The 18236-nt window shown below is 45.2% G+C and overlaps 1 protein-coding gene across 3 annotated transcripts in view; it reads right to left on the reverse strand.

Annotated features, from left to right (window-relative positions):
- Positions 1-18236, reverse strand: part of fmnl1b (formin-like 1b) — a 108315-nt gene that overhangs the window by 22139 nt on the left and 67940 nt on the right. For all 3 annotated transcript variants that reach the window (XM_060920381.1, XM_060920380.1, XM_060920379.1), the window contains one exon: positions 4349-4583. In XM_060920381.1, coding sequence (XP_060776364.1) covers positions 4349-4583 — 235 coding nt within the window. The remainder of the gene's footprint in view (positions 1-4348; positions 4584-18236) is intronic.

Consider the following 18236-nt stretch of genomic DNA (forward strand, 5'->3'; position numbering starts at 1 on the left):
AGAACTGAAGAGGCATAACTCTGTTGTCTGTCATTGGGAAGATACTGGGGAGAATTGTCATCGACAGAGTGAGGAATGGAGTTGATGAAAGACTTGGGAAGGAACAGGCGGGCTTAGGGTGACCACCTGTCCCGCATAGCGCGTGCGCGTACAGCATTTGAAGCCGAATTTATGCGTCCCGCAAATTCAGAACGTGTCCCGCATAATCGATGCTTGCTGAGGGGGCTGTCACTCTCCCCGGGCCACCCAGGCAGCCAAACGAATATTACGAGTACTTGACATTTCAGCACACCACCGTCGCCACTATAGACTGTAGAACAAAACCACACACACACACCCCTCACAACTGACTGGTTGTTGTCAACTTTTTGTTGTTGCCATGACACCGCACTCACGTGCACAGACAGTGACGAGGGACGCAGGTGCAGCGCATGCATTGCTTTCATATTAAAAAGTGGAGAAAGGTACCGGGGAGATGGCAGGTGAGGCACCGCCACCTCCAGTTAAAAAGAGAAGGTGTATGTACAGGAAAGAGTGGGAAAATTAATATTTGTGGCTGAAAGGGGTTGAGGGGGATACCGAGAGGGCTTTTTGTGACCTTTGCAAAACATCTTCTTTCTCGTGCAACAGAAAGAAACGTCTAAATCTATGGATGCTTTCCTCCGACCTAAAAACGACTCTCTAGCTGACAAAGTGACTGCGGCAGAGGTGACGAGTGTGTATCACAGTGTCCAACACGCAATATCATATCGGGCAGGAGATTGTGGCACAAAGCTGTGGTTGTGAGTTAAGAGACTTTTTTTCTACTGTTTCTGTGGTGCTGAGCCACTACAATTCCTGTTAATCCACTGAAAACTAAATGGAGACTTGTCACTATTCCTGCTGTACTGATGCACTGCAAAGCCTCAGACTCAATATTATATTATGATTGATTTAAAGTGAATAAATTGTAATGGAAAATAAATAAAATTGAGTAGCTTCAGTAAATCATAAGTGGAAGTGTGTCTGTCAAGTCATTGAATGGTCAAAATATTATGAATGTTTATTTAAAAAAAAAACACATTTGGTGGCCTGTTCATGACCATACATCACCAATAACAGCAGATTAGGGTATTATTGATATACCATGTAAGGTAGTATGTGCTAGAAATGGGTAAACCACTATCTGTGAGTCTTCCAGCGGCTGGCGCGGCGCAGTGGGGGCGGCGTCCCACATTGTCCCTCAAAAACATACCCCTTGTCCCCCCTTGGGCTTATGAGCAGGTGGTCACCCTAGGCGGGCTATAGGTGAGGAAGAAGAACTACAGACCAAGTCTTCATTCTAAGGAACATCATCGAACAGGTGAACGAGTGGCAGGCGACCCTATATGTGAACTTTATAGACTTCGAGAAAGCTTTCGATTCTGTTCACCGCGAGAGTTTATGGATCATAATACAGAAATACGGAATTCCTGAGAAGATAGTGAGGATTGTGAAATTGTTTTATGAAGATTTTCAGTGTGCCGTAGAAGATCAAGGAGAAAGAGGCGAGTGGTTTGATATCAAGACAGGGGTTAAGCAGGGCTGTAATATGTCGGGATTCCTATTCTTGATCATTATGGACTGGATCATGAGAAAGTCCATAATGAGAACTATCATCTACAAGACAACATATTCAAAACAAAACCACCAGAATGAAAGAGGCAGCCAAACAGGTCGGGCTTAGAATCAACCTGGGAAAGACAAAAGTTCTAAAAATTAACGCGAAAAACCAGACAAGAATTACAGTTGATGGACAGGACATCGAAGAGGTCGAAGAATTCACGTATCTTGGAGCAAAAGTTTGCAAAGAGGGAGGCAGAATGGAAGATTTACAGAACAGACTGTCAAAAGCAAGGGGTATGTTTGTCAGGCTTAAGAGAATTTGGAACACAAATAGCATTTCAAGGAAAACCAAGCTGAGACTGTACAAGACCCCGGTGTTACCCGTCCTGCTCTATGGATGCGAGACCTGGAAAATGAACAAAGGTGATGACAAATTAGTAGATGTTTTTCACAACAAGTGTCTTCGCAAAATCCTCCGTGTCCAATGGAACAATCATGTTAGGACTGAGGACCTGCTTGAAAGAGCTTAAATGAAACCTCTGAGTACGGAAGTAAAGATCAGGAGATGGAAGATGATTGGCCATATCTTAATACAGGATCAAGACAGTGACTAATGTTAGTCTGGCTAACGCAACTTCAAAGCTCTGCGAGCATTTGGTCTGGCAAAGATATTAAGCCCAACCGTTTCCCAAAGCGCGTGGTTGACCCGCCTCCCTGAAATGCCTCAGTTTGCTACTGGTCGAAGCCAGAAAAGGCTGTGATGAAGCTTAAACCAATCACATCACTCTTTCCTCTGACGTATGTGACGCGACGGGGCTAACTGGTAGATTAAACTCTTACCGAAGCCGGTCGGGAGCAAGGAGAAAACGTCCTTCCTTTCAATAAATACCTCCAGGGCTGCTCTTTGCTCCGTTTTCAATGAGAACTTGCTCCATGTTCGTAATGTTTCTAGTGAATGAAGCGCTTCCAGCATAGATTCTATAAACAATCTATGGCTTCCGGTCGCAGTTCTACTACGTCAGTGCCCTGAACACGCCTCTACCCAGGGCCGTTGGAGATGCTCAAAGTTGATTGGCTCCCGATTTTTCGGGAGCTTGGAAGAGCTGTAGATAGCTTGCCTTACCAGACTAAGCTCGCAACAGGCCCTCGTGTTGCGTCACACTTAGGATGGGCGGGCCCAGGCTAGACTAATGTGGCATTGACATGGGCACCGGAAGGAAAAAGAAAGAGGGAGAGACCAAAGACAATGTGGAGGAGAACTGTGGAAAAGGAGAGGGGAGATGGTGGCTGGTGCTCATGGAGAGAGGTATGAGTAGAAGCAGCTGACAGAAAGAGGTGGAGAAGTTCTGTGGAGGCCCTATGTGCCACGAGGCACTCGGAGGATAGGTGAAGGTGAATAAAAATCTCATCTCATTCTGTCTATTTAAAAAAAAAAATCCTGATAACTTTGAGAATGTATTCTCACAATATTACAATTTTATTCTTGAATTATGACTTTTCCTTGTACTTCAAGACATTATGATTTGATTAAAATAAGCATATTTTCATGTAGCTTCCAGAATTTTTTTTTTAAAAATTACAATTTCAAACAACTCTGAAAATTTATTTTTGAAATATGGGAATATTCTCAAACCCCCCCCCCAACAAAAAAAACCCTTCTTTCTTGTGTATTTCATAACTCTTAAATTTTACATTTTTTCTGGGCTTTCTTGAAAATTTCCGGACTTTAACTGTGAACATATTTTTATTCCCAAAAAATGATTGAAGAACATTTCTTATTAAAATTTTATGATTTTATTCTTGCCACATTTTTTCTTGTAATTTTAAGAATTTCATCCTGAAATATTGCTTTATTCTCGAAATATTAAAATTTTTTTCCTGGTAACACAGACATTATTTTAAAAATATTATAATTTTAACATTGAGATTTGTTTGAATTATCTTTAAAATAGGCGGCACGGTGGTGTAGTGGTTAGCGCTGTTGCCTCACAGCAAGAAGGTCCGGGTTTGAGCCCCGTGGCCGATGAGGTCCTTTCTGTGCGGAGTTTGCATGTTCTCCCCGTGGGTTTCCTCCGGGTGCTCTGGTTTCCCCCACAGTCCAAAGACATGCAGGTTAGATTAACTGGTGACTCTAAATTGACCGTAGGTGTGAGTGTGAATGGTTGTCTATGTGTCAGCCCTGTGATGACCTGGCGACTTGTCCAGGGTGTATTTTGTATAAATATTTGAGAATCCATGATTGTAGTTGTAATGAAACAGTGGTAATATCTCATCTCATTATCTCTAGCCGCTTGATCCTTCTACAGGGTCGCAGGCAAGCTGGAGGCTATCCCAGCTGACTACGGGAGTCCGTAGTCAGCTGGGATAGGCTCCAGCTTGCCTGCGACCCTGTAGAAGGATAAAGCGGCTAGAGATAATGAGACAAGACGAGATGAGACATTACCACTGTTTCATTACAACTACAATCATGGATTCTCAAATATTAATACAAAATATTTGTTCTGCTCGAAATGGTATAACTATTTTTGAAATCAGGTATTTTACGTTATTCTCTGTCGTAAATAAGTGGATGGACTTTAATTTCAAACTCAAAGCGAGAGAGAGATCGATTTGTTGGATTCTTTAAAGTGAAGCATCAACTTATCCTGAAGAAGTTCAGTTCATCTCGGACTCGCTGGGCCTTGGCTAAAGTGTGCGTTAAAACAGTGTGTAAATGCAGACAGACATTGAGTACAGCATAGGTTTCCTCGGAGGTCGTACTAACTGGCTGCAGGAGCTGGATGCTCTCACTGAAGTTCCCCATGAACGTGAGCGTGCTGATACGCTGACTGAGCCGCGGGATTTTCCCAAACTGGGCCATGAAGCGGTCTTCCTCAGAGAGATCCAGCACAGAGCAGCCATCACGCTCGTAATTCTCAATCAACTTCAGCTCATAGTCTGATGGGATGAAACGCTCCAACTGCTCCAGAAAATCCAAAGTCAGTGCCTTCAGATTATACCTAAGAGAGAGAGACTTGACTTGAGAAACCCTTTTCAACAAAAAGTAAAAACAAAAAGGCATCAATTAACTTTTGTTATTGCTCAAGTTGAGAAACACACATAAAAAAGAAAAAAATCAAAATGAGAGCAACAACTCTCCCTCAATTCCAAGATTACACAGTAGACCTCCCACAGCCCACAGATCACTGAAAGTCATCAGATCATCCAAAGTATAAAAAGCGTGTTCTACTCTGATGCATGGTTTAAGAAGTCCTCTGAAGATCTGCTCAGCGTCCACAGAGCCCACACCCTGACGCCCATTCTTATAGCTCAGCTAAATAGACAGCATTGCAGTGGCTAGCAAAAAACTAATCAGTGAGTGGATCTTCCCTTTCTTTGCTGAATACTTTGGACCATAAACAAACAACTGAAAAGAAAAAAAAAAGTGCTTCCCCAAACCCTGAACTAGTACCCTCAACAGATCAAAAAGTGCCACCAAACATGAACACTGAACAAATAAATGTGCTGAAGTCTCTGACTGTGAACAGAAAAAACAACCCCTCCCCGTGATCAGGATCCAGGTGTGCTGTGTGTTTGTTTGTGGCTATAGCCCCATGCACGACCCTCCATTGGAGGTCAGCTGCCCATTTCTCAATGGGCCGTTTATACAGGGACCACCAGCAGCCTTTCGGGGACGAGTCTGGGCCACAAAAAAAATAAAACAAAAAAACCTCAGCCCACCTCGATGCTTTTATGTCCTGAAGTGACTGAAAGCTCTGTACTTTCACACATGAAATAGTATGGTTTCTTCCCCAAGCCTTCGGACTTTCCCAGCTGTGGTGTTTGGAAGGAAAGGAGACAATCTTCTCCCTCTTGCCGTTCAGGGACATTGGCACTAACATCCAAGAGACGAAAGGCGTACTCAGCAGCTTCATCCCAGTGATCAGGAAGGGAAGCATCCTCCGTGATGAAGGCCTTCAGACCTTCTGGTAACAATCTTAGCACCTCCTCCACCACTCTGGACAGCAGCCTCGGTTTATGGTCTGTTCCAGGACCTCAACGGGCATCAGCAGGTGGCTGAGCTTTACACATCCAGCCTCTCTGAGAGAAGATCTCAGACTGGCTGATGTCAGAACCTCTGCTCTAATGAGACTGTTGAAGAACAAAGGCTCCTCTAACAGCCACAGTCCCGCTGCAGGAGCAGGGTCCCTGGTTACCTTCAGTACTCTCTAACACTAAAACCGAAGAGTAGAAAGGGGCAAGTCCAGTCAGGTCAGCTTCCTCCTGCCTCAGCAAGAACAGCTACTTAGTGTAGCCCAGATGCCCAGCTTTCTGCAGCAGAGCCCTGGCCATTTCCATCCACCTCACACCAACCTCGTACAACAGTCTCTGGGCAGGCTACAGCCTGAAAGCCATCACCTGGGCAGAGATTTCTATGAGGCCTTGTCCTCCCTCCTCCACTGGCAGGTACAAAGCTAAAGCCCATATTCCTGTTGTTCTGTCCAGAAGTAGTCCACAATAGTTCGCTGGATGTCCTCAATCAGACCTCTAGGCAGGGAGAGAACAATCAGTCTGTGCCACAGCATCAAGGCGACCAAGTTGTTGACAACCAGAACTCCACTCCTATACAACAGCTGGGGAAGCAACCATTTCCATTGAGAACCTTGTACACACCTTCTCCCTCACACCATCCCAGTTCTGCTGTTGATAATCTGTGCCCAAGTACACCCCCAAGACTTTTAACCCCCTACTTCCCCGCTGTAGGCCTCGAGGCAGAGCCGGCAATGTTCCCGCTTCCCACTGGCCCATCTGAAAAGCCTCACTCTTACTCCAGTTCACTTTGGCTGAGGATGCTCTCGCATATAGCCTTAAAACTATCTCTCAAGGCTTCCATGTCTCTCTGGTCTCTTCCAAAAACATTTACATCATTGGCATACGCAGAGACTCTAAAAGCAGAAGCATGACCTGACCCTGGCAGGAGGAAGCCATGAAGGTGATTCCTCAGCCAGCATCGTAAGGGCTTAATAGTTAGACTATATAGTGGCCCTGAGATGGGACAGCCCTGTCTTATCCCCCTTTTAACTGGAAAAGGCCAACTCAACCCACCCCCCACTTTAACTAAGCACTCTGCCCCACCATACAATAAACTCACTGAAATAAGTCCCTGATGTGGGTGGAATACAAAAGTACGGCAGGCGGGAGTTGAAGTTCTCATGCACTTTATTTTCAGTTATTTTGCTGCTTTTCAGCTTCACTCACTCACTGCTCACACACAGTCAGTCGCGTGCACGCACACACGTGTTCTGGTTGGGAGACCTCTTCTCTGCTCTCCTCCTCTTTTTATGCTCCACCATCACTGCAACACACACACACACACACACACACACACACACACACACACACATATATATTAATTGACAACAGGTGTAATGACTTGGCCACTCACCTTCCCTGACCTCACCCTCCATTCACAAACTGATGCTTGGCCACGACCCCGCTGCCACATACCCCCACCACCAGACTCAGGCTGGGGAGCCATCTGGCCTGCAGCAGACTCCCCCACCCCCCGACAGGACAGGAAGTCCACCACCACCACACCACCTGCGCCCGTGGCCTGTGGACCACCTCGAACCTAAATGGCTGGAGAGTGCTATACCAACAGGTGAGCCCCACATTGGCATCCTTCATGTGGTGGAGCCACTGGAGGGGCGTGTGGTCTGAACAGAGAGTGAAAAGGTGCCCCAGCAAGTAGTATCAGAGGGTGAGGACTGCCCACTTGATGGCCAGGCATTCCTTTTTGATGGTGCTGTACTTGCTTTCATGCATCGAGAACTTGCGGCTGATGTACAGCATGGGACGTTCCTCACCCTCCACCTTCAGGGACAGAACCCCCCCCAGCCCCCTTTCCAATGCGTTCCTCTGTAAAACAAAGGGGAGAGAGAAGTCAGGGGAGTGTAAAAGTGACCCCCACACAGTGCAGCTTTTACCTTAGAGAAAGCCTGTTGGCACTGCTCTGTCCACTGGACCAGATCCGGTGCTCCCTTTTTAGTGAGATCATTCAGCAGGCTGGTGACGTCTGAATAATTAGGTATGAACCTATGATAGTAGCCAGCCAACCCCAGGAACTGTCTCATCCCCTTTTTGGTCTTGGACATCGGGCAGGCCGCAATCGCTGCAGTCTTGTTAATTTGGGGATGCACCTGCCCATGACTCAAGTGGAAACCCAGGTACCGTACTTCCACCAGCCCAATTGCACACTTTTTTGGGTTAGCTGTGAGACCCACACACCTCAGTGACTTTAGGATGACCTTAAGGTGTTCCAGGTGCCGCGGCCAATCACTGCTATAAATAATGATATCATCAAGTTATGCCGCCGTGTAGGTGGCGTGAGGGCGGAGCATCTTGTCCCTGAGCCGCTGGAATGTAGCGGGAGCCCCAAATAACCCAAAAGGAAGCGTGACAAATTGGTGTAACCCAAACAGTGTGGAAAAGGCTGTTTTCTCTTGGGATAGAGGAGTCAAGGGGATCTGCAACTATCCCTTCATTAGATCCAGTGTCAAATAAAAGTGAGCAGTGCCTAACCGATCAAGCAACTCATCAATGCGAGGCATTGGATATGCTTCAGATTTAGACACTGCGTTGACCTTTCTATAGTCCGCACAGAATCAGACCGACCTGTCGGTCTTGCGAACCAGGACCACCGGGCTGCTCCAGTCACTGTGGGACTCCTCAATTATGCCCATTTTAAGCATGGCTTCGAGTTCATCCCGAACCACCTTTTTTTGTGTTCGGGCAAGCGGTAAGGGTGGCTATGCACCACCACCTCGGGAGCGTCTCAATGTGGTGTTCTATGAGGTGGGTGTGGCCGGGCAGGGGTGAGAACACGTCAGAAAATTCCTTCTGCAACTTGGCCACCTCCGTGATTTGGGCCGGCGAGAGGTGGTCTCCACAAAGGACCAGAGTGGCCTGAGAAGTGTTTTTTTTTTTTTTTAAACCTCTGGCCCCAGCTCCACCTTCTCTGGGACTACCAATGGCAATACCATGGGGACCCCCTTGTTCCAATGTTTTAACAGGTTGAGATAGTAAATTTGCAATGCCCCACCCCTATCCGTTCGCTTCACCTCATAGTCGACATCCCCAACTTGCTGATTGACCTCAAAGGGCCCTTGCCACTTGACGATTAATTTGGAGCTTGATGTGGGCAATAATATGAGCACTTTGTCTCCCACTGTGAACTCTCTAAGGTGCGTGCCACTGTCAGACAGCCAGATTTGACATTCTTGTGCCTGCCATAAATTCTCCTGGGTTAAGTGCATGAGGGTGTGGAGTTTTGCACGCAGGTTGAGAACGTATTCAATTTCGTTCTTGTTCAGCAAAGGTCCCTCCTCCCAATTTTCTCATAGCATGTCCAAACTGCCACACGGCTTACGCCCATATAATAACTCAAACGGTGAAAAACCTGTGGAGGCTTGCAAGACCTCTCATGCTACAAATAACAGGGGCTTAAGCCATTTATCCTAATTACGTGCAATCTCAGTTACAAATTTCAGAATTAAATTTGAATGTTTGATTAAACAGTTCCACTAAGCCATCTGTTTGTGGGTCATCGACACTGGTGTGGATAGACTTAATTCCCAATAACCCATACAGTTTGCAGTGTGCATGACATAAATGTAGTGCCTTGGTCTGTCAGGATTTCTTTCGGAATCCCGACCTGGGAGATAATACAGAAGAGTGCTTCCACAATACTGCGTGCTGAGATGCTGCGGAGAGGCACCACTTCCAGATATCGCTTTGTGTAGTCTACCAGAACTAAAATAAAGCAATATCCCCATGCTGACCAATCTAATGGCCCGACGAGATCCATACCAACTGTCTCAAAAGGGGTCTCAATTAGAGGGAGAGGGGACAAAGGCGCTTTTGGAGTGGCTGTGGAATTTGCTAATTGGCATTTGCAGCACGCTGCACACCACTGACGGACATTCCCGCGAATCCCTGGCCAATAGAACCGGGGCATTATTTGGGCTAGTGTTTTATCCTGCCCCAAGTGTCCGGCCATGGGATTTAAAGCAAGCCGCATGGAATACGAGTTCCTTACGGCTCTTTAGGATCAACAACTGGGTTATTTGTTCACCGGTTTGAGTGTCCTGCGTCACTCGGTACAACCTATCCTTAATAATAACGAAATATGGGAAGGCCGGTGTCGCACTTGGCTGGAGAGTTTGACCATCGATTACTCTCCCTTGGTCAAACGCATGAAGCAGAGTCTCGTCTCGCGACTGCTCTAACGGGAAATCCTCAAGGGGATCCCCGAGAGAGGGAGGAGGGGCGAGCTGTTCCTCACTCCTTGTATCGCCCTGACATGGTGCTAACATAGATGGCTCTGTGACAGCTTCCCCAATCAATGCCATACCAGGATCTTCCCGTGATGTATTAATGCAGGACCCACCTCTTACTGTGTGTTCCATCAGTTCTTTAAACCCTGGCCAATCAGTCCCCAAAATCAGCGAGTGGGTGAGACGAGGATTAACCACTGCCTTTTGGCCCCAGAAGAGAATATGGACACTAGAGAAAAATTGTGAACATCCCTGTGCACACACACAACACTTTCACTGCTTGTGCTTTCCCCAATGCCTCACCTTGCACCAAGGCTTTGATGAGTTGAGGTCTGATTACAACCGGAATCCACCAACGCATGATATGCATCCCCTTGAACACTTACTGGTATGCGATACGTTCCGGCCCGATCAGGGGTGGTCCCTGGAATGTCAGAGATCTGGATCACAGCTCCCACCTCCATCATGGAGCCCTGACTCTGGAGATGCTCTGGCTCCCTGCCGTGCCAGCACACCGGCCCAGGCTTTCTCTCTGCACCGCCATTATGGGCATCACTCACTTGAGAGGGAGAAGACACAGATATGGAAGAGGGAGATGGGAGGACACCATGAGTGAGATGGGCCGGCGGCGGGGGGGAGCCGGCCCCCCCACTCCTCTGCTGGGGGGGTGAACGAGGTGAGGAAGGGAGGGCGAGGGAGAAAAAGAGAAAGAAAAGAGGAGAGGTGCCTTGTCCACCTGCCATTGGAACCGCCGCCAGATGGTCCTCCGTCAAGTTGATGGCTTGTTCTAGCAATGGCAGGTGAGGACACTCGACCCATTCAGCCATTCCTTCCAGAAGCCGAGAGATGAACTGTTCAAGTGCCACCAGATCGATGATCCCGTTGGCGTCGCGGTCTTCTGCCCTCAGTCACCACTGGCAGGCATCCCAGAGTCATTGCCCAAATGTGAATAGCTGGCCAGTCTCCTCCAAATGTCAGCATCCAGAAGTGCTGACCATGTCGTTCCGGGGAGTGGACAATGCACTGCAGGATGGCTCAGGATGGTCAGCATACATGGGTCAGCTGTCAGCCAGGAGCTGCGTCTCACCAGTCAGGAGTGGGAGGAGACGCGCCACATGCTGCTCAAGTGGCCACCCCCACGTTTCTGCAGCTTGCTCGAAGACAGCGATGAAGGCTTCTGGATTGTCATGCAGGCCCATCTTTGCAAGGGTGGCATGAGGAGGGTCCGCTGTGGTGGCGGTTGAAGCCTCTGCTGACGCGAGCAAATGCCAGAACACCTGGCAATCTTCCTGCTGGGCCAGCATCAAGGCTTCACAGTGTTGCTCTTGCTCCTTCCGGAGGGCGGTCAGCGCCTGATGCTGGTTTTGCTGTGCAGTAGCGAAGGCATGGATGAGCTCCTTCAATGGGGAGGAATCCATGTGGTGGTTGCCTTCTGTACGTCTCGGGCTTCGGCACCACTGTAATAAGTCCCTGATGGGGGTGAAGTACAGAAGCATTGGCAGGCGGGAATTGAAGTTCTCTCACAGTTTATTTTCAGTGATTTTGCTGCTTTTCGGTTTCACTCACCTCACTGCTCTCACACACACACACACACATATATATATATATATATATATATATATATATATATATATATTTTAGGGTGCATCAGTTGCCATCACTTTCATAAAATCTGATGCATTTTTGTTTGGGTGTTCCTTTTCCCTTTTCACCAATAAAGACATCCTGTAAAATTTTTTGACCATATTCAAAAGTCTAATGGTGGCACCATGAGGTTTAATTTTTTGCCAAAAAAACGCTTATTTTATGTTTTCGCGTAAGGTTTGAATCACAATGCTGGACTCCATTTATTGATTTCTTGTGAACCAGAGATCATGTTAAGAACCTTTGCAAGGGATTGAGAAGCATTAATGTGATTCATAATACATTTGTATTGTTTAAAAGTAGTTGAACAACGATTCAATGAACAGCTAAAACTCAAACTGTGCTTGATAATATATTTAGAATATGTACTAAAAATGTGTATCTAAGATATTTGGTATACTCTATAAGGTGCCATAATGTTTCATGAAAAGTGATCGAAATTTTGTCATAAAAGTCATAAAATAGCAGCTTTTTCCATAACTTTGAGCTCCTGGTGCCACCATTAAACTTTTGAATTTTGTCAAAATATTTCACCCAGTGTGTTTTCTTACCAAAAGGAACATAAAAACAAAAATGCATTATGATCGGAGGAACTTTTCATTTTTAGGGGGCAACTGATGCATCCTAATATATATTATAGAATATAATGTATATAATGTATGTGTGTTAAAACACACACACACACACACACACACACACACACACAATATATATATATATATATATATATATATATATATATATATATATACATATACACACACATATATATATACACACATTATATTATATATATAAAAAACACACACACAAATACATATATACATACACTATATTGCCAAAAGTATTTGCTCACCTGCCTTGACTCACATATGAACTTAAGTGACATCCCATTCCTAATCCATAGGGTTCAATATGACGTCGGTCCACCCTTTGCAGCTAGAACAGCTTCAACTCTTCTGGGAAGGCTGTCCACAAGGTTTAGGAGTGTGTTTATGGGAATTTTTGACCATTCTTCCAGAAGCGCATTTGTGAGGTCACACACTGATGTTGGACGAGAAGGCCTGGCTCTCAGTCTCCACTCTAATTCATCCCAAAGGTGTTCTATCGGGTTGAGGTCAGGACTCTGTGCAGTCAAGTTCATCCACACCAGACTCTGTCATCCATGTCTTTATGGACCTTGCTTTGTGCACTGGTGCACAGTCATGTTGGAAGAGGAAGGGGCCAGCTCCAAACTGTAAAAACAGTCTGCATGCCTAGGTGCTTGATTTTATACACCTGTGGCCATGGAAGTGATTGGAACACCTGATTCCAATAATTTGGATGGGTGAGCAAATACTTTTGGCAATCTAGTGTATTTTATATATATATATATATATATATATATATATATATATATATACACTGAGTGCAGAATTATTAGGCAAGTTGTATTTTTGAGGATTAGTTTTATTATTGAACAACAACTATGTTCTCAATCAACCAAAAAGTCTCATAAATATCAAAGCTGAATATGTATGGAAGTTAGAGTGGGGCGTTTTTAGTTTTGGCCATTTTAGGAGAATTTGTATGTGTTCAGGTAACTTTCACTGTGCAGAATTATTAGGCAACTTAATAAAAACCAAATATGTAGCCATTTCACTTATTTATTTTCACCAGGTACACTGATATGACAACTCCAGATTTGCAAATAAACATATCTGACATTCAAACACAAAACAAAAACAAATCAGTGACCAATATAGCCGCCCTTCTTCATGAGGACACTCAAAAGCCTTCCATCCATAGATTCAGTCAATTTCTTTATCTGTTCACGACCAACATTGTGTGCAGCAGCAACCACGGCCTCCCAGACGCTGTTCAGAGAGGTGTACTGTTTTCCCTCTTTGTAGACCTCACGTTTTATAATGGACCACAGGTTCTCTATGGGGTTTAGGTCAGGTGAACAAGGGGGCCATGTCATTATTTTTTCACCTTTCAGGCCTTTACTGGCTAGCCACGCAGTGGAGTATTTGGACGCATGAGATGGAGCATTATCCTGCATGAAAATCATGTTCTTCTTGAAAGATGCTGACTTTTTCCTATACCACTGCTTGAAGAAGGTTTCTTCCAGGAACTGGCAGTAGGTCTGGGAGTTGAGTTTGAGTCCATCCTCAACTCGAAAAGGTCCAACAAGCTCATCTTTGATGATACCAGCCCATAGCAGTACTCCACCTCCACCTTGCTGGCGTCTGAGTCAGAGTGGAGCTCTGTGCCCATTACTGATCCAGCCACAGGCCCATCCATCTGGCCCATCAAGAGTCACTCTCATCTCATCAGACCACAGCACCTTAGAAAAATCAGTCTTAAGATATTTCTTGGCCCAGTCTTGACGTTTTATCTTGTGTGCCTTACTCAGTGGTGGTTGTTTTTCAGCCTTCCTTACCTTGGCCATGTCCCTCAGTATTGCACACCTTGTACTCTTTGACACTCCAGGAATGTTGCAACTCTGGAATATGGCAGAACTGGATGCTAATGGCTGCTTGTTAGCTTCACGCTTGATTTTCCGCAGATCATGTGCAGTTATTTTGCGCCTTTTTTTTTTCCACACGCTTCTTTCGACCCTGTTGACTATTTGCAATGAAACGCTTGATTGTTCGGTGATCACGTTTCAACATCTTCGCAATTTCAAGAGTGCTGCATCCGTCTGCAAGACATCTCACAATTTTAGACTTTTCAAAGTCTGTCAGATCTCTCTTCTGACCCATTTTGCCAGAGGAAAAGAGGTTGCCTAATAATTATGCACACCTGATATACGGTGTTGATGTCATTAGACCACACCCCCTCTCATTACACAGATGCACAGCACCTGATATACTTAATTGGTAGTAGGCTTTCAAGCCTAAACAGCTTGGAGTGGGACAACATGCATTAAAAGGATGTTGTGGTCAAAATACTCACTTGCCTAATAATTCTGCACTCAGTGTGTGTGTATATATATATATATATATATATATATATATATATATATATATATATATATATATCAGTGGCGGCTGGCTTTTGTAAAAGTGAGGGAGGAAGGAATGCTTGGTTGAAGGTCACGGGCCCCAATGCGACCGCACCTGCTGGACCGGCTATAGTTACACGCACGGGTTGAGTTGATAATAGTTTTTCCTGAATAATTCATTAACATCCTTTCCATGGTGTCAAACAACTGGCAACAGTCAACAAGTAAAAGAACAACAATAACATTATTTCACAACTATTTACATGGGATATAGCCGTGTTTAAGACAAACATTGATGTTAAGGAATGATTCAGGCCAACTGATTGAGGCTCCCTATTTATATATCAAGTCAATTCTCCGTGCTGTCTGATTTGCAAATCTATCTGTGACCTGATCGTACCACGCTGGATCTTTTTGGAGTGTCTTGAGAATCTTTTTTTCAATTGAAATAATGGCCAGATGTTTTAATCTCTCCTGCCCCATTGCGTTGCGTGTGTACGTTTTAATTCTCTTGAGGCACGAAAAACTCCTTTCAACCCCTGCAGAGGTTGCGCCAATTGTTCCAATCAGGGACATGAGCCTGTACAACTGTGGCATCGCCCCATCAAGACCGCTGGACTTCATGAAGCCAAGGGCATCGCAAAGTTTTCTTGATGAATTTATTTCTGCATTGTGATAAAAATGCTGCAGTTCGATTCTCAGCTTTTCTTGATCAAAAAGGTGGCCATATGTCTCCATCAAATTTGACAGTAGCTGCGTAGGAAATGATATTTTGAACGAGTCGAATTTCGCCGCATCCAAAAGCTCCATGAAGCGCAAGCGGTCGAGGTGTTGAAAGCGCTGAGTTATTTGAGTGCGCAAGTTGTCGTGGATGGAATCATAAAGTGCTCTGTAGGACTGACGGGGATTAAGCAGCCTTCTTTTGACCCTGTGAGACAAGTCAGGGTCTTCTGTTAGAGAGGCAGCCCTGGCGTAGATTTTGTCAAAGGCGCTCTGTACTTTTAGCTCATCCAATATTTGCAGGAGATTCTCTATTCGCCGTTTGCAAAAGGCGACATCCATGGATTTGTGCTGCAAGATGACAAACACCACATCAGTGTGCGAAAACAACTGCTCAAAAGTGAAGAGTAAAAACGCAAATTCAAACTCTTGCATTTTCGACCTCAAACCATCAGCTAAACGTATTGTCTCATCATCCATCATTGGGCGCTCAGTAATGTTCTCGAAAATCTGAAGTAGTTCGTCATAATTTGAAGCAACCGTGTTCACGACCCTAGAGGAAAAGTTCCAGTGAGTGGGAGCGCTCCGGGGAATGCGGGCACAACTGAACTCCTCGAGTAAAGAAACCCTCTTGCTGGACTTGGAGAAAAAAGACGTGAAGCCACCCAAGTGAGCAAAGAAGTATTTTGCTTGGGGAATGGTCTTAACACCCTGACTTAAAACTAGGTTTAAGCGATGTGCATAGCAGTGGACAAATGTTGCACAGGGAGCCAATTCTCTCACTTTAGCCTGAAGGCCATTCAAGTCCGAGGCCATGACCGCGGCACCATCGTAAGTCTGAGCGACAAGTTTATCCTTGAAATTGAAACCTGACAACTCAGTCTGCACGAAATCGAACAAGGATTGTGCACTGCGACCATTGGACACATCAAAAAATCCTAGAAAGCGTTCCTGAATTGTACCTTGATTATCGACATAGCGCAAGATGACAGACAGCTGTGAATGACAGCTTATGTCTGTGGTCTCGTCGATTTGCCACGAGAAGAAGGGTGCCGTGTTAAGTTGCTTTTGGATTTCTGAATTAATTGAACCAGCTATAGCGGATATTAGATCATTCTGGATTGTTTTTGACATGCCTGTGAAGACAGTCGAACTTTCCAGATGCTCTGCCAGAACACGATCATGGCGAGCAATAACCTCCGCTAGCTCCCTGTAATTGCCCTTATTGTCCGAATTCCCCCCTTCTTCATGTCCCCTCAGTGACAACTCTTGCATGCCTAGGTAGGCTGTTGCATCTATCAGACGTTTTAATACCTCTCTATTGCGACTCACTTTAGCATTGTGCTGCTGGATTTGCAGCCGCACACCCTCGTCTACCACCCTATCTATTGGCATGGTGCCTAGTAAGGACAGTCGGATAGCAGCACCAACGTGGTCTTGACACTTCTCATGGCGTTTGGTTGCCCTATCTAGATTTTTTAAATCATTGAAACCATGAACACTCCACGCTTGTGATTTGGCATTGTTCATTAGCAAACAGGGCCAGCAATATAATCGATGGGTGGTAACGCTACCAGTGAGCCATGTGTACCTAGCAAACCATGTAGCATTCACTGTACTGCATTTGCCATTGGGTTTTGTGATTTCGATTTTAGGGGTTGGTCTACCTGCTGCTTTGATGGCTAATTTTTCACTGTAGCTCAGCCCATGGAAGGGTTTTGCAAGCAAAACATTCACCACGTCCTCTGTTTCCATTACTTTATTCGTAGAATATCTATAACATAGTCAATCCACTTCCACCTCGCTGTTCTCACTCTGACTGCCGAAGTGCCCAAGTCACCGGATCTAGAAGTTAAGTTTGATAAGATAACCCCTCCCCCCAGGCAGCTAAGGCCTCTACTTATTGGTTCATTGCGCAACTAGGGCTGCAGCCTATTGGTTGATATTTTGTAGCACTTGTCAGATCTCTTAGCTAGTCCCACCCTCTTAGAGGAGGATTTTCCTCCTCTCTCTCATTGAAGTCTATGTTAACCACGAGCCGCCAGTGCTGGAGACTGTTTGAATCGGAGTGAATGGGAGCCAAAGGGAGGAAGATCCTCCGTGCAGTAATTTCTAATAGCGAGCGATAGGGGGTGCTAATGTAATTTCACCCAGAGAAACGAATATAATGTACATGTCGTATTTGGCAGTAAAATAGTAATATTCAAGGACAGCAATTCATTAAATTGGTCAAGACAATTTCAACTTTTTATTCTTAGAATTTTTAAGGAGGATTTTCCTCCCTCTCCTCACTGGAGAAGCCACCTGTGATATATATATATATATATATATATATATATATATATATATAAATAAAATTGATAACAGGTGTAATGACTTGGCCACTCACCTTCTCTAACCCCACCCTGCATTCACAAACTGATGCTTGGCCACGCCCCCACTGCCACACCCACCCATGACACAAAAGAATCACCAAACCCAAATGCATGCCCTGTTGAAAATAATTGATTGTGATCTACCCCATCAAAAGCTTTTTCCTGGATCAAAGAAATTATATCAAGTTTTAAATCATAAACCTTGCAAACATCAATTAAATCCCGAATCAGAAACGGATTGTCCAATATAGTTCTCCCTGGAATGCAATATGTCTGGTCCATATGTATAATTATATCCAAGTCTTCTCTCAGTCTGTTAGCCAGTGCTCTAGAGAGTACTTTATAGTCAGTACATAAAAGAGCCACTGGTCTCCAGTTCTTTAAGAGTGCCAAATCCCCTTTTTTCAGTGAAAGGGAGAGAACTGCCCTCTGAAAGGATGAAGGCAGCGATCCTCCATTAAAATATTCTAGTAGCTCCTCATGTAGATCCACACCGACGATTCCCCAGAACTGCTTCAAGAAATCGGCAGTAAGCCAGTCCAATCCTGGTGCTCGTCCTGAAGCCATCTGATCAACCGCTGTAGTGAGTTTCTCCAGACTGAGCTCCTG

This window comes from Neoarius graeffei, chromosome 5, assembly GCF_027579695.1.
Source record: "Neoarius graeffei isolate fNeoGra1 chromosome 5, fNeoGra1.pri, whole genome shotgun sequence".
In the NCBI taxonomy this organism is placed as follows: Eukaryota; Metazoa; Chordata; class Actinopteri; order Siluriformes; family Ariidae; genus Neoarius; species Neoarius graeffei.